Here is a 15,164-nt window from a genome sequence, read left to right on the forward strand (position 1 = left end):
AAAGGCATCGAGTCCCACTCGATATTCAAGCCTTTTGGGTCAAATGCTTCCAATTCCTTGATCAAAAGAATTTTCTTTAGCAATATCCCAAAATCTCCTCCTCTCAATGGACATGCAACATGTTACAGAATAATAAATCACATTAGTGCTATTGTATGTTTGGCCTATATGAAGTGTTTTGCTACCAGTGATCTCTCCTTCCTTGTTCTAACATTCGCTTTGTGCTCCGTCCATCGGACCTTTGCCTTCCTTGTTGTCAGTCCAACATAGAATATACTGCATGGGCAACAAATCCCATAAATAAGATCTTTTGAATCAAAAGTAGTTGTGTGCTGTAACATAATCTGTTTTTCTGTGTATGGGTGATTTAATTTATTGCCTTTTAGAATATTATTGCAATGTTGGTTATGCCTGCAACTTTCCAATTCTGTCTCGTGTCATCTTTCATTTCTGCTTTTACTAAGATGTTCCTCAATGAGTGACTTTTCTTATAGGCAAAAATCTGTGGATTCGGGGAAGGTCTACTCTGCATCAGATCCAACTTCTAACCTTGCCATTTTTTATTAATGATTGGTTTTATTTTCTTACTCTGTAACAAGTAAGTTGTTACATAAACCAAATTTGGTTCTTGTTTCTTCTTTTTCACTACAAGCAGTGTATTTCTATCCATCTGCTGTACTTTCTGTACTGAACTTTCTAGTTGCTCCTCATAGTATTTACGTGCCAAAGATTGATTTTTCAGTACTAAACTTTTTTGTCTAAATTAATCTGCAGAAATAATACTCCTATAACGTTGTTGGAGTGACGTTGTCACGTTGAGTGTAATGTTGTGATTTTGATGTACAAGCGTAACAGGACTTATTTAGGAAGCTATTGAATTCATGTGAATTGACTGACGGGGTTAAGATGGACACCTTTTATGAGCTGGGGAGTAGTTTAGACTCATTATTAGACAATACATGTTGAGATCAAACTATGGGCATTGGAAACTGTTTACATACATCATTGATTTTCTTAAAACTTAAAACATTGTATTTCTGACCTGTGGTTCAAGGATTTTTAGGCTTAAAGAAAATATTACGTTGAAAAATATTTATAGGGCATGTCGGCATCTGGTAAAAATACTCAGCTTCTGGTTTGTTCTCTCACTTGATTTTTTAGTAAAATATGAAAGGATAAAGTTCCTTGTGATTGCCTTAAAGAACTCTGTAGAGATATACGCCTGGGCTCCGAAGCCATATCACAAATTCATGGCATTTAAGGTATGTGGTACATCTGTATTTCATAATTGTTTGTGAGTGGATTTAAATTTAAAATGTCTTTTCTTGACGTGGCCATTTTTTATTATAATATGGCCTGTTTGCATTTGCTCCCAATGTTTTTTATTTTGAACTTTTACCTAAATTTTAAGGTCACAATTTTGAAATCATTATTTAATGTGTGTATTCTTTAGTGCCAGAAGCAATCTATAAAGGTTTTATACAAAATGAAACATGTAAACTAACAAAAGGATGTTGATGCTGTTTTTGTTACTTGAGAAATTCTCAAGGTTAGTCAAGCAAAATGCATCCACTTAAATGTGCACTATATCAAAACTTAGGTTTCTGATGGTTTGACATGTATTTATTGACCAATAGGGTTGCCATTTTGAAAGGAGATGACACTCACGGGATGCAACACAAATTATTGAAGTCACTGGGTAGGGTGTCTTTACAATGGGGGATGGAGGTGTGAATTATGCCAGTTGAAAAACTGGTCACAGAGAGAGAGAGACCTAAACATAAATAAAATAAACAAACTGGGCCTAGTGCCATAAGATATTATCAATATTCATATTTACCCACTTAGTACATTAATGTGGGATGTAGTCAGGATGGCTAGAAATAGTTGTGAGGGCCACTAAGGGGGTGAGAAGTGCCCCTTCCATAGTTAATCTGTGAATCTGAACTGCTGTCTTAAACAGTACTAATTATGGGGTGGTATTAGTGCTATAGGGCCACTTCAGAGGAGGGGTAGAAAGGAGGTACAGAGGATCAGGGACAGCAAAGTTTGGGAGAGAGGAGTATCACAGATATCGACAAGGAGATTACAGAAATATTAAGTCAGGTAGGTGGGCGGGAGCAATACAATGAATAGATTTGTAGATGAAGAGTAGGAATTCTAAGAGAGTGATTGCGCATGGAGAGCCATCTAGCATGTCTGAGGACTGCCATTTTTGGAAATTAAAATTATGTGCCTCTGTGCTACAGTAACAACAAAAATCCAGATTCGTCCCCAGCATTTTGAGGCAAATTTGAGAGCCTTACCCAAATAAAACAAACCATGGCAAATATGTCAACTTGGTTATGCCTCTTTGTTGATTTTAAATGCAAGCCACATTCTGTTTAGTTATTACCCCCATACTTAAGTCACATTAAATGAGCCACCTCTTTAGATTTCTAACCCCAAAATGATGTTGGTACACCACTAAATTGGCTTTTACAGTGTTTAAAAGATTGCATTTGTGGATTTGTGTCCTTCCCATCCTCTTACACCCAATTGAATAACATTGTGGAGGCTATGAACCAGGCATCAGGTCACTTTTTATGGGGACATTAAAGGATCTCCTTGGCGGACAACTATATGCTACGAGATCGGATGCAGGGCACGGTTAACCAAGAAGTTAGTAAGTGTGACTAACCTTTGACTTACTGCCTTAAGTCAGCTGTGCTCGTAGTAGCTTTTCTGTGAACTTAATAGCCATCTCTAGAAGTAAATCCAGGACAGGTCATTGTTACACGTGGTAACTCTTTTGTGATTTTGAATTGCTTTGGATAATCAGTTCAGATGAATGAATCAAAGTTGATCTGTCACTCCAACGAGTTATGCTGTGCTTGGGGTGGATGAGATTGAATTGCTTATTGCTTAGTCCAGTTGCATGTCTGGCTACAGGGCAGTGTGTAACTTCTGCTCTCCATACATGAGTAAGCCCAAGATTTATTGACCACCTTAGGAAGATCCAACTTCAGCCACCATCCTTATCTCAAATACAATATGCTTACCTGCATGCATTGTATCTTTGAAAGGTATTTGTTTCCTGTGTACCTCACTGTCTTTTCCTCCCAGTTTGCTTGGAGCGTATTGTTTGCAACTTCTATTCCCCAAACTCATCTGCTCAGTAATAAGTTTGCTCTTCATTTCAATGTTGCAGAATGTTTCTCCATTTGAATAAAAAGGCTAATCACAGTGAATTTAAAGTCTTTTGCAGAGCTCCAACACAAACCGTTACTTTGTGATCTGACGGTGGAGGAGGGTCAGAGGTTGAAGGTTATTTTCGGATCCAGCACTGGGTTCCATGTAATTGATGTGGATTCTGGAAGCTCCTATGATATCTATGTGCCATCTCATGTAAGTAAACAGCACTGCCACAGCAGAGGAGATGTTTCAGGGTGGTGACCCTACCGACATGGACTGGGAGAAGGGGCAGGAACAAAAGAACAACTTTGGGAGGGCAGCCTTCATGGGCTGGATTCCGCAAAGTCAGTCTTTTGTTCCTGGTCTTTGGACCCTGAACCAAGTCGGCATTACCACTTAACTTTCTAAGTATCAGTATCGGATACCTATTGTTCTTCTTAATTGTTTTAAAGTCCTATTACATATTGTCACTTTAAAACAGATATCCTTTTGTAATCCATACTTTTTTGCACATAGTATTTCATATACTTTAAAAAAAATGCATGTTCATAATAATATTCCTCTTCGGAAAAGGAAATATTAGAATTCCTTCCTACAGGACTGCTCTGCTGGTACCACCAATATTAACTTATCCATAGATGCATGGTGATCACTATCCTCATAATCATTTGATGTTACAGAAACAATGATTATGTCCCTCCTGAAAGATTTTGGTTTTTCAGCCTTGTCAGGATTCCAGAAAGCAAATGCTGGTGTCGGATCTGAACCAGCACAGTTTTTTCTTTGGGTGTAAAATTACACCATCCCCTGTGCTTGATGTGTGACAGGGCCAGCTTTCAGGCCCTGTCAGGGGAGACAGAGGGGATCCCACCCCACCCCATTGTCCTGTCCATTGTCTGAGTGGAGCCCGGACAACCGTGCAAGCCACTACTTGCCTGGGATGATGGTGGCACCCCGCCATTGTAGAACACTGGCTTGGAAGAGCCACTGCAGGGAGCAGCAGAAGGATACCAGAGCTGCGTTGCAGCAGTGTGCGCTATGCCTGGCCACAACACAGGCTGAGGCCTAGAGAAAACCACGGAAAGGAATCACCACTAGCCCACCAGAGATTACTTTTAGTAAACCAAAGCCTACACAGCGGCCTGACCAACTCCACTAATCCAGCAAGGAAACCTTTAACAGATAAAGGCCTCCATGGAGGCCTGAAGGAATACTTGATTCCTGGAAGCCAATCCGCTCCCGGTCAGGAATAGATTGGGATGGAGCTTACTAGCCCGTAGGCTCTTGGATAAGGTTAGTGGCCAATCCTAGGAGGGGGTGAGATATTTAAGTGAACGTGTGTGAAAGGTTTAATTGTTTAGTGTGGGTTAGTTGGGTTAGGAAAGGAGCTGGTGAAGGACATCTGAGATACCAGAGGAGGACAGTGTGGAATATATTTTGGAGAGGCGGTCTGTGGAGTATTTGTGTGTGAGAATGGAGAGTGTGGAGTAGAGATATAGTAGTAGCAAGGTGGTAGTTGAGACAGTAATAGTTGTGGAAGTAGTATAGTGGGAGTAGGATTTGGTAGTTGGTGGTAGTCGCAGTAAAGAGAGGAGTGGTAGTAGAGAGGTGGTAAGGAGGGAGTAGGGGAATAGGAGCAGTGGTAAGGAAGGCTAGGGTGTAGCAGGAGTGAGGAGGTATTGTAGGAGAAAGTAGGAAGGAAAGAATAACAGCAGAGGTAGCATTGGAGTGATAGTTGGAGATCAGAATGACCATTAAAGCAGGAGTAAGAAGAGAAGTAAAGTCAAAGAATGGAGGTGGAAAGATGGAGTGAGAGATCAGAGGAACAGTAGTAAGGTGGGAGGAGAACATCTTAAAGCCAGTGTATCGAAAGGTCAGGTAAGACTGTGTGTGAAAGACAAGAGAGTGACACAGGGTGAAGGAGGGCACCTTCCCTAATGACTCCTCTAGAACACTAAGTGGGCTAGGCAAGGGAAAGAGAAGGTGCCCTAGGGAGTCGGTCATTGAATTAGGGAAAACACCATAAGCCATAGAAAGAGAACTAACGGTTAGCTCTCACCATTGGCAGTTGTACTAACATCCCCATTAGGGACGCCTAGGTTAGGGAATCGGGGGGCAAGTCCAGGAAAATGGAGATAAATACGGACGGGGACGCCCGTAGTGGCAAATACTCTTAACACTCATGTAGACCACGAATATGCTTATATTTCAATAAACACCCTTGGACCTGCAATCTGAGTCTGCGTGGTTATTTGTGGTGGCCACCTTGTCACACATGCCAGACCATTTACCTGAAGTGGGTCATAGAGGTGTATGCTGTTCTCAATGAGGCTCAGAGCAAGGAGACCTGGCCTAGGTCCCTTCAATCCAGCCTTGAAATGGCACATCTGTGGTGCCTTGACCTAGAACCTTCCCTGGTTGTGAAGCCAGCCAAAAATGATAAAAAGAATAAATGCATGAGGCTTTATACATGTATATGAATGCAAATTGATCCGTAAGTGAGTCTTCCTTCTGAAGACAATACTCTTTTTCTGACTTCAAGAGCAAATCTTCAGACCTGGACATGGTTGAGAGAAGAGTTCTAGTCTTTGAAGGAATGTGTTTCATCTCAGATTCAGTGCTCTCCATCTCTTAGCAGGGAGTTCCAGCAACTGTTGTGAAATCCCTACAGATCGTACATTGTTTGGTACTGGATGGCTGAAAACACTACACTGTGCTTCTTGATCTGTCTTTAGCCTACTACTGGACCTCCCCACTCAAAAGCACATGCTGTTACCATGACCCAAGGATGAATCTAAAATTGTGCCAAAAACAATTAATTAGCGGCACTGCACGCAACACTGGGTTCATGGGGCTCTATCTCCTCTTAGAAAATGTCCAGACAACATGCTTTGGCTAAGCTTAAGTGCATATTTGTATATGATTATGATGAGTCTGTCTTCCTGTCCTCAAGAGGACAAGTTGCTGGTGAGGGCATTGATTTTCTTATAGGCACTTGTGATCCTGGCCTTGATGTTGAAGATCGTGCCCTTGCCTTCTTGAAACCAATCGGTTGTACACTGCCTCTCATCCCCTTGACTTTATCGAGGTATTTGGGCCAATCAGAACTGACTGTTTAGCCTTGTCACTATGACAACTAAAACTGGCCACAAATGTACTAATATTCCTAGGATGGACGTAAGACAGGAAGCCTGCATCCCTTTCTTTCAGGCTTTGGAGGAGACAGTTATTTCGCTCTGGGAGAAGCCTTCCTCTACCCCCCTTTGTGCAGGAGGTTTGAAGAAATTATTCACAAAACCAACAGGGTGCATGCAGGGTCATGACTCTTCCTGTACTTTCGTATGGTCCTTAGATACTAAACGTCCCCGATGAAGCATAGACTTGGCCCAGCACTCATGTTAGAGTAGGGCTGTGTAGACTGGCCTGGTGCACTCTCACTGATTGTGAGTTATCATGCACCAGATAACCCATTAGGGATTGTGTGCCCTTCGTACTATCTTTATAAGGAATATAATGTCGTTATCATACTTGCCTTGATAATGGATATGGCCCCTACTCACTCGTCTGTTATTTAGGTGACCTTCCCACCAACAAGAAGTGTCCTCCCGTTCAAGTGACGAAGTGTAACCAGCTTGACAGATCCCACCTTAGTCTTTGCCACAGCTGTTGGGTTTGCCTTCCCATTTGATTACAATTCTCAGTAACCTTCCATCCATTAAATCTGAGGTCCAGTCATAGCCTCTCTCATAAGCCTTTGGTTTCTGGCTTGCTTCCGTTCTGAATGTTGTGGGCTCCTGTTGTGGGATAATGTTTCAACTTCTTCTATGGTTTTCTGTAATTAACTTGTACCACTCTTCTCATTCCTGTTGCCTGGGATTTGAACTGTATCCTGCACTTGACTGGGAGTCAAGGGATTGCTTGGAGAGCTAGTGTGATGTGTACCAAGAGCTGGAGTGCTGGGTTCTATATTTCTGGAGGTGTATCTTTGTGGTCTTTGTAGATGGTTTAATAAATATTCCAGGAGGCATAGATAGAAGATGGAGAGTTCTGGTCCAGGAACAGTTGTCAGACCGCACGGTCCACCCATCACAGGTCACGCAACCGTAGGTTTCCCATAGCTGATATTCAATGGTCCACAAGTTCAAGTCTTTCACTTTACTCTGGAGGTGTCTTTTTGGCAATGATGGTGTTATACAATTTCTGTTGTGCAGGTTCATGCAGCCACTCTTGCCAAAGTCAGCAATATATACAAGTGTTCACTGTATGGGCTCAATAGCCCCTCTCATCTCGTTCAACATTCAATGTTGGTTACCTTTTTATGGTTTGGGTTCAATATTCTCTGTTGCTACGTCCTGTCAGGATCTTCATTACGTTTAGCTTTCAAGATTGCAAATGTTCAACCTTTTGTTACGTTAGTCATTCCAGATTTGTGAGCCTCTGGCTCAACGGCGCCTCTCGTAGTGCCCCAGCGTCCCAAGGTTCCACTGGCACTGACCCGACAGCAATTCTACTTTGCCGGGTGCTTCTCTCTGCACGTCCTGGCCTACGTGCTCAGCTCTGCCTCTGCTCTTTGTAGCAGTCGCTCTCTGACTTCCTGACAAAGAGTTCCCAGTCAAGCACTGCACTCCTGGCGGGACTCCCAGGAACCTTGTCAGTGTTTTGGCACTCCAGCTCTTTGTCCTCTCTGGATGGCACTTCTCCAGTTCTACAGTCCCCCTGTACCTTCTGCAGCACTCATACTTCTCAACCTCTCTTCCTCTTGTTGCACGCCACCTTTTAGATGTTCCCCGACTGTTGATAGGTTTCAGGTGGAACAAGTAATTCGTAATTGCCTGACTTTGTATAAACTCATTAGTGTGACATGCCTGATCTTCTTGTCTATATGCATCTAAGCCTCTCTTCCTTGTCACACTACCATAGTGGTTTATACAATGGGAAATCTGCGTTGCTCCTAGTTGTGCTTCTTCCCCGTACTCAAAGGAAATGTACAGGGGTGATAGAATGAGACTGACAATAGCCCATAAAGGCTAAGGGAGGGGAGGGGAGGTCAATATCAGGAAATGGGGGGATAGCATGACTCGCCATCAGGTACCCTCTCTCCAATCCCTAAGGAAGCTCCACTCAGGTGATCCTCCTTTTCTTGCCCACCGCCAGAGTCTGGATCCAAGAGTGATGGACCTTACCTGGCCACCTGAACAGAGGACCCCAGGGGAGTAGATGTGAGAGTAACTGCAGGTTTCTCACAGCTCCCTAGGTGAAATAAGTCATCCACCAGAGGCATTTGTGACCAAGACTGACCCAGCGGTCCCCTGAAGAAGAGGAATGGAATGGTTAATCAAAGAAGTTCTCAGGACAATCAGACCTGATGCAAGGTCCTCCAGCCTAGAGTGTCCAGGCCCTAACAACTGAATGCTTTGACTACCACTCTAATTATCCTAATCAACACTGAGTCCTTGTTCAAAACATCTGCACAGCTGTATTGCAGATACCTGCTATAAGGTGTAGGAACATGAAGTTGGAGTCGGGTTCTGATTTATCATCACTGAGGAGCCCTTGGGACACGGTATGCCTTCAGGAGGTAGAGAGTGTGGTATCAGTATAGTCCTTGTCCGCCATGTCTAGCGTGCGTTAAGTGCTTGACACCCCCCACCACGTCATTGTGCTCCTCCTGCGCTGTTCCCGGAAGCTTCATCTTCCTTCTCAGGACTGGACAGTTCACAATGCAACTTCCCTGCTGCAGGTATGCTCTTTTCCCGGTCTTCTCCTGTTTAATTCTTGCCCCCATTCTTCATCTGTGCTTCTCCCTGATGAGCTCCTTGCTACTCTACTCTTCTGTTGCCTTGTGCCTTCTTGTTTTGGTCCTTGTACTGCCTCGTCTTGGTTCTTCTCCAGCTACTCTCCCCTTACCATCCATCAGCCCTTCATTCTGAGTATTCCAGAGCCTGGCCGCTTCATTCACTGCTGCATCAACTACTCTTCTTCCTACCGGCAAGATGCACTTCAGGGGTTTTATTCCCCAGAGGTTTTCCCACATACCCGTTGTGCTGTCTTCTGGGGTGTGTCCACCTGGGGCCTGATATCTATTCAGCCCAGGCTGGCCTCTCATGTGACAGAACATTTCTCTACAAAACCAAGGGAAAGGGATCTGGTCGAAGCCAAAGGACCTCAGAGAGAACTAGCCACATGACCAAGGGAAAGGTTGTTGAACAAGGTACCGTTTCTAACACAGGTGGAATCGGTGAGCCATAGAGTTAAGCTGTCTGGTTCATGAACCTTCACACCAAAGGAGTCCAGTTATTTATATTCTTTGTCTAGGAGAAAATCATTGAAAGCATTAGGCTTTTATATTGCACTTAATGCCTGAACCCCTTAGCTTTCAGAGGGTAGATTGATTGTAAAGAACACATGGAAGGTGAAATGTAGTGGGTGGTGAGAACAGCAGAAGTGGACATCAATGAGCCCTGGGGATCTGAAGCTTGAAATTGTGGAGCGAAGCGGAGTAAGCCGTGATGTGTTGTTCCCGATTTACACCAAGATGGCCGTTGAGCCATATGAAGACTTGAATTACTGCTGACCCATGAAAAGAGGAGCACATGAGGGGAAGATTGGAGTACACCAATCCCAAGTAAAGCTGGGAACACATCTTGTCTGTGTGATGGTCACTTTTTTTGGGAGATGAGGAAGAAACCACATCCTTTACTAAAAAAGAGCGAGGAGCATCATATTGCTTATTATAGAGCGATGGAGAAGGTCACTATCTATTTTTCAGTGAACTGGTACACTATAACCCTGGATCAGGAAGATATTTGACAAATAGCGATTTGGTCAGTGTATCCCTGTGTAGAGGAAACATGGCAAACAAAACACTGGGTGCTATATCCATGCAACTCTAAACTGAGCACTGTAGAGGCGGATGCTATATCCCCAAGACTAAGTTTAAGGCAAGAAGTGGCTGCACACTATATCCCTGAGACTGTGTCATTTAGAATACCTCAGGGTGACCGGCATTACCTCTAGAAAGAGAATGCTGACTGTTTCATTTGGCCACACTGACGCTGTTCGTTTTCATAGAGGAATTCCTAGCCATGTTCCAGATCAACCTGCCTCATCTTTAGCTCTAATCCCACATACTCACCACTCTCTGCCATGCCCCATAAAATCTTTGGTCTTCCCCTCCAGATAAAATATACACCCACATGCTATTGCCAGTGCTCAGAACCATACTCCGTACTTCCGGCCTGTACTCCTCTACACCAGAGGTTTTGCACCTGCTCTCCACCTCTACCCCTCTAATTGCCACTTCTTTTCCTTTAGAGTCATGAGCAATGAGGCTAACACAATGGTAGAGGTATGCTATACAAGACTACTTTACATTACATTTCATCACAATTGTTGTTGTTGGTCGGAAGGCAATCTCCTAAGCCAATTTATTTCTGAAGGTGTCGAGCGTTTTTGTTATTGATGCCTTCATAATTGTCTCAACCTGTTGGTGTAACTCAGAACTGCCATTTTTTTCAGTCTTTAAAATATTTGACAAGAGTGGCCTAAAGATGGGCACTTTTAATGCCAGTTCAGTATCAACATCATTGTTAAGAAAGATTCTGGTTGAGGAATGATACAGTACTTTGCAATTCCTACCTTAATGCAGTAATGTATGGTTCCGTCTAGGTAAGTGAAAATTGTGTTGGCTTTTTTTAATGGTGGGCCACTTTGACCTATTGATTTCTTAACTCTTGCTGCTTTTGAACATGAAAACAATGTTCGTGATGGCTGTCATTTCTTCATGTTATGTCAGCAAGCTGCAAGAACTCCTTGTGAATACTTCTTTTCTGGTGTTTTCTAAAGACAATGTAAATGTAAGAATGAGACCTATCCACCTCTCCTGAAAGGAGTTCCAGAAAATGTTAACAATCTCATAAGAATCATTTTGTGATGCTAGTTCCTCCTCTGGATTCTTTGAAGACGAAGACGAAGTTTGATCGCCTGTACCCAAAATAGTCATTGCACTTTTCTGAGTATTGCATCTGAGTATTCATGACTGATCACTTGATTGCTGGATTTGCTTGCCACCAGAAGGGTAAGGCCGTTAGAAACAGTTGCTGTATTTCCATGTGTCTCAAGACTTTCTGTGAACAGCCTATCATTCATGAAACGCATGACTAGCCTATGTGTCTAAAGGTATCGGTTCTCATTCGATCAGGGGTAACTGGCTAATTTTTATCTTACATAGACATACCTTTGCTAGACATCTTCAAGGCTGACATTTGGTCATATCTGCATTAATTTGTGGAGCCATTATATTTGGGCTGGTAAAACACATTTTTATTCAGTCTCTCAGCAGTTTCTTATCTAGGGTGTCCAGTTATCATAGTCTATTAGGCCACCATCCTGTTTCATAGCACTATTTTGGAAGTCTTTCAAATGTGGGCATTCTGCGTGAGGAGAGCAGCCATTGGAAGAACACATTACTTACCTTTGATAATGTTCTTTCTGAGGGGACTGATCTTCTTAGCGCAAGTTCCTCATTTCAGTTTCTTCTATTAAGGCTATTTTTGGAGTGTACCTATACCCTATATGACAAAGTTGTTCCATGGTGCTAAATTCGCAGGGAGGGGAACATCAGGGCATGAGAGGAAGAGGTCTAAGTCATGTTTGCATGTCTGCAAGGCATCTCTCCACATCCCTTAGAACTAACGGAAACATAGGTGTAACCTAGAAAGTCCCTGAGGGAGTTTAGATAGAAAAGCTGATGGCCATTAGGCCCTCTCTACACCCATGTTGTATTCAAGACATCATAGGTAAAGAAGAGCTATCGACTAACCAGGTAAGTAGGAATGCCTTTGCTATGGTGGGAACGGCTTATTAAAGACAAGAAAGTTGGGGATTGCCACTAGCACCCTGCCACATTTTACAATAAAGGCACTTGAGCTGTCTGTGAGGGTCAGTGTGTTCTGTAGGCCCTCTCTGACAACACCCTATGCTCTCAACATATCCTAATCATAAATGTCCACCTCTCAACTAACAAAGCAAAACAAATAACTTCTCCTGCAAAGGTTCTGTCAGGGCTTACTCACAGTCTTGACTCTTCCAGCCTTTGAGCTTTCACCAGCTTTCTGAAACCCTCTCCTGGCTCTCCTTTTCTTTGCATTAGGCTCCTACACAGTCCTTGAATTTTATCAATTATCATAGCATCTCTCTCCCAGACCTTACGTATCATCCGATCGGACAACAGGTTTCTCCTAGACCTTGTGTTTCATCTTGCAAAGAAGGTCCTTCCTAGGCCTCCCACATTCAGGGTCCTTTTCAGTAAAATTACATTGTCTCATCCTCCTGCCATGGGTCAGTCTCTAGTGAAGGAAGCACCTTCCTTCAGGCTTCGTTCTCCCTGGTTCAGGACCATCCACTAGGTCCACCCCTTTTCCAGCAGATTAGCATTGTGTGGATGGCACTCTGTCGTAGCCCTCTGCGGAGTAGCTGCTGTAAGCTGGCCAAGGCTTGGGCTACCTCTTCCGAGGCACTGTGCACCCTGTGTCCATATGTACAATTTGGAAGCACACCAGTTTCCTTCCAAACGCCTCCTCTCTCTTGCCCCTTCCTTCCCCCAATTGTATAGGGCATCTGATGTATGGGCACGTGCTTTGAATTTAGTTTCCAGGTTTTATATTAGTTCAATGCTTGCACTGCCTGGAACAGCTATTCCAGTCTATGTGCAGGACTTGCTTTAGATTGGTTAATTTTAAGAGTTCCCTCACCTGTTTCCTTCATGTGAACATATGTTGTGTGTAGCATTGTCACCATGTTGGAATACATCCGATTCCTGGTTGGGCGTTTGTGGCATCCCGGGTGTACAGAATGGAAATCTGCGTCTTATGATGGCAGCTTTCCCAGACCGTGAAGACTGTTGTGGGTCAAATTCTTTTGTCTGTAAATCTGAGAACTTTTTTTTGCCCTTTCAAAGGTTTTGTGCTCACGTTACGTAACATACTGTGGTTACTGCTTGGGGACGTTTATACTGATATCTGTAGTAAATCTGGCAGGTCTGTTTTCTGCTAGTAAACCATACTTGGGCAAAGTTGTCAGAGTTTTCTTTTATAAAACATAAAGCCTAATATTGCTTCCTTGGCATTGTTAGAAGCAGGGATCTTTAACCCCTTGATGGTTTCACTACAGCCCTTTAATGAAAACCCTGCAGGATCTCACACCTTCCACCCTTTGGGAAGCAAGTTGCGTTGCGACCATGCGACCTCAGTCCCTAGTAGTTTACCGCCCTCCCATACCAAGATGGGAAGTTCGTGCAACTCACCACACCGTCCAGTAAGACGAGCTTGGTATCATCAGCATATCTATTCTAACTAAACTTGGAAGAAGAGATAAGAGAGGAAAAAGATTGATCATAGATTAAACAGGTGGGCAAAAGAGAGTTGCCCTGAGCATCACCACGGCTGAGAGAGGGAAGCCAAAGTAAAATGAGTGACTTTAGCACATTATGTGTGAAACCCTAGGGAAGGGCCAGCTCACACGGAAGCTATAGTCTACCATATGGAATGCTGCAGACAAATCAGGCAACACAAGGCCAGTGACTACTCCCATGTCTGTCACCAGTCTGTCGTCACAGCAGACAGCAAGGCAGGCTCCAACCCATGACCTGGGCGAAAAACAGTTGGATAAGGGGGAAGTATGTCCTAACTCTCTGCAAGGTTTAGCTGTGACAATACTTTCCAAACCTTTAGCATGGAAAATAAAAAGTGATATTAGACAAAAATGAGAGAAACCTCCAGGGACAAGAGTGGATTTCTTTAGAAAGGGGTGGCAATCGCACCCTTGAAAAAAGACAGGGCAGTACCAGTAGAGCGGGAAGCATTGTTCACAAGAGCGTGGACTTTACAAACAGTATTAGGGCAGTGTCCAGCAGTTATATTTGTCAATGATCAGGAAGGGAACCACATTTAATTTGTAAAGTGTCCATAATGTCAATAGTTGAGAGCTGAGCTGGGGCGAGGGGTGCAGAAAGAGGGAATAGTGCCAAGAGCAGCCACAGAGGCAGTGGAAACTTTGGTGCAGATAGAAGCCACTTTCTCTATTAAAAAAAAAACAAGGAAAAAAAACAAGAGGAGAGCTTCTCACATAGATCAAGAGATGAGGAGATAAGCAGAGGGCTGGGCGCAGGAGAATAAGAGAGGCCTATACGGTGGAAAAGATCTTCTTCTGAATGTTATCTGCAAATTAAATGCAGGAAGAATAGAATGTAAGTTTAGCTTTATTGTATAGTGAAACCGACGCCTCTGGCTGCAGAATTGCCATCTAAGCACCATCACCACGCATGTTCCACAGTTGATTTAATAGCAGCTAGGTCTAGAGTGAACTATTTAGAACATTTGGGCTTAGTAGGCAAGAAAACCATCCTAGTAGGAATATAAGAATCAATAGTGGAGGAAATACTGTGGTTGAACATTATGGCACCAAGTTCGACAATATAGAGAGCAGAGAAGAAGGCCATTGTACAAAGAGGAGGAATTAATTGTTTTGTAGGGATGAATGGAAATTATTGAAGGAGCACATGGTCCAAGGTAGATTTGACCGTGACTAAATGAGGGCAGTCTTCCAGGATATAAAAATATATTAAAATTGTACAGTTATACTAAATGAGAGCAAATGAGAGAAAGAGAAAAGTCCACATTAGCCAAAATAGAGGAAATTAAAGGATAGGGTTTAGGAGGGCGGCAAAGGACAAAGAAGATAGAGATATGTTATCATGTCCCATGGCTAGCTCTGGGCATTGCCAATTTGGTGACTTGTGGGGGCAGGTACCATCCCATTTCTGTGGATGTTGGGCATAGAGATGGTACATAGAAGATTGCTTGCTCGCTCCACCCATGTCCCATTAACATCTAAATCACATGGTATAAATATCAGAAATTCCAACTTGGCTCAGGCAGCACCCGGACGGGTCAGAGGGGAAGAATTACCATCCAACATAGTGGACATAGGGT

The 15,164-nt window shown here is 43.3% G+C and overlaps 1 protein-coding gene across 12 annotated transcripts in view; it reads left to right on the plus strand.

The window, feature by feature from the left end:
* The window catches only part of TNIK (TRAF2 and NCK interacting kinase), a 1,364,982-nt gene that overhangs the window by 1,285,281 nt on the left and 64,537 nt on the right, over nt 1-15,164 (plus strand). For all 12 annotated transcript variants that reach the window (XM_069618746.1, XM_069618750.1, XM_069618745.1 and 9 more), the window contains 2 exons: nt 1,162-1,262; nt 3,238-3,387. In XM_069618746.1, the coding sequence (XP_069474847.1) occupies nt 1,162-1,262; nt 3,238-3,387 (251 nt within the window). The remainder of the gene's footprint in view (nt 1-1,161; nt 1,263-3,237; nt 3,388-15,164) is intronic.

This window comes from Ambystoma mexicanum, chromosome 10, assembly GCF_040938575.1.
Source record: "Ambystoma mexicanum isolate Mex_15411 chromosome 10, UKY_AmexF1_1, whole genome shotgun sequence".
In the NCBI taxonomy this organism is placed as follows: Eukaryota; Metazoa; Chordata; class Amphibia; order Caudata; family Ambystomatidae; genus Ambystoma; species Ambystoma mexicanum.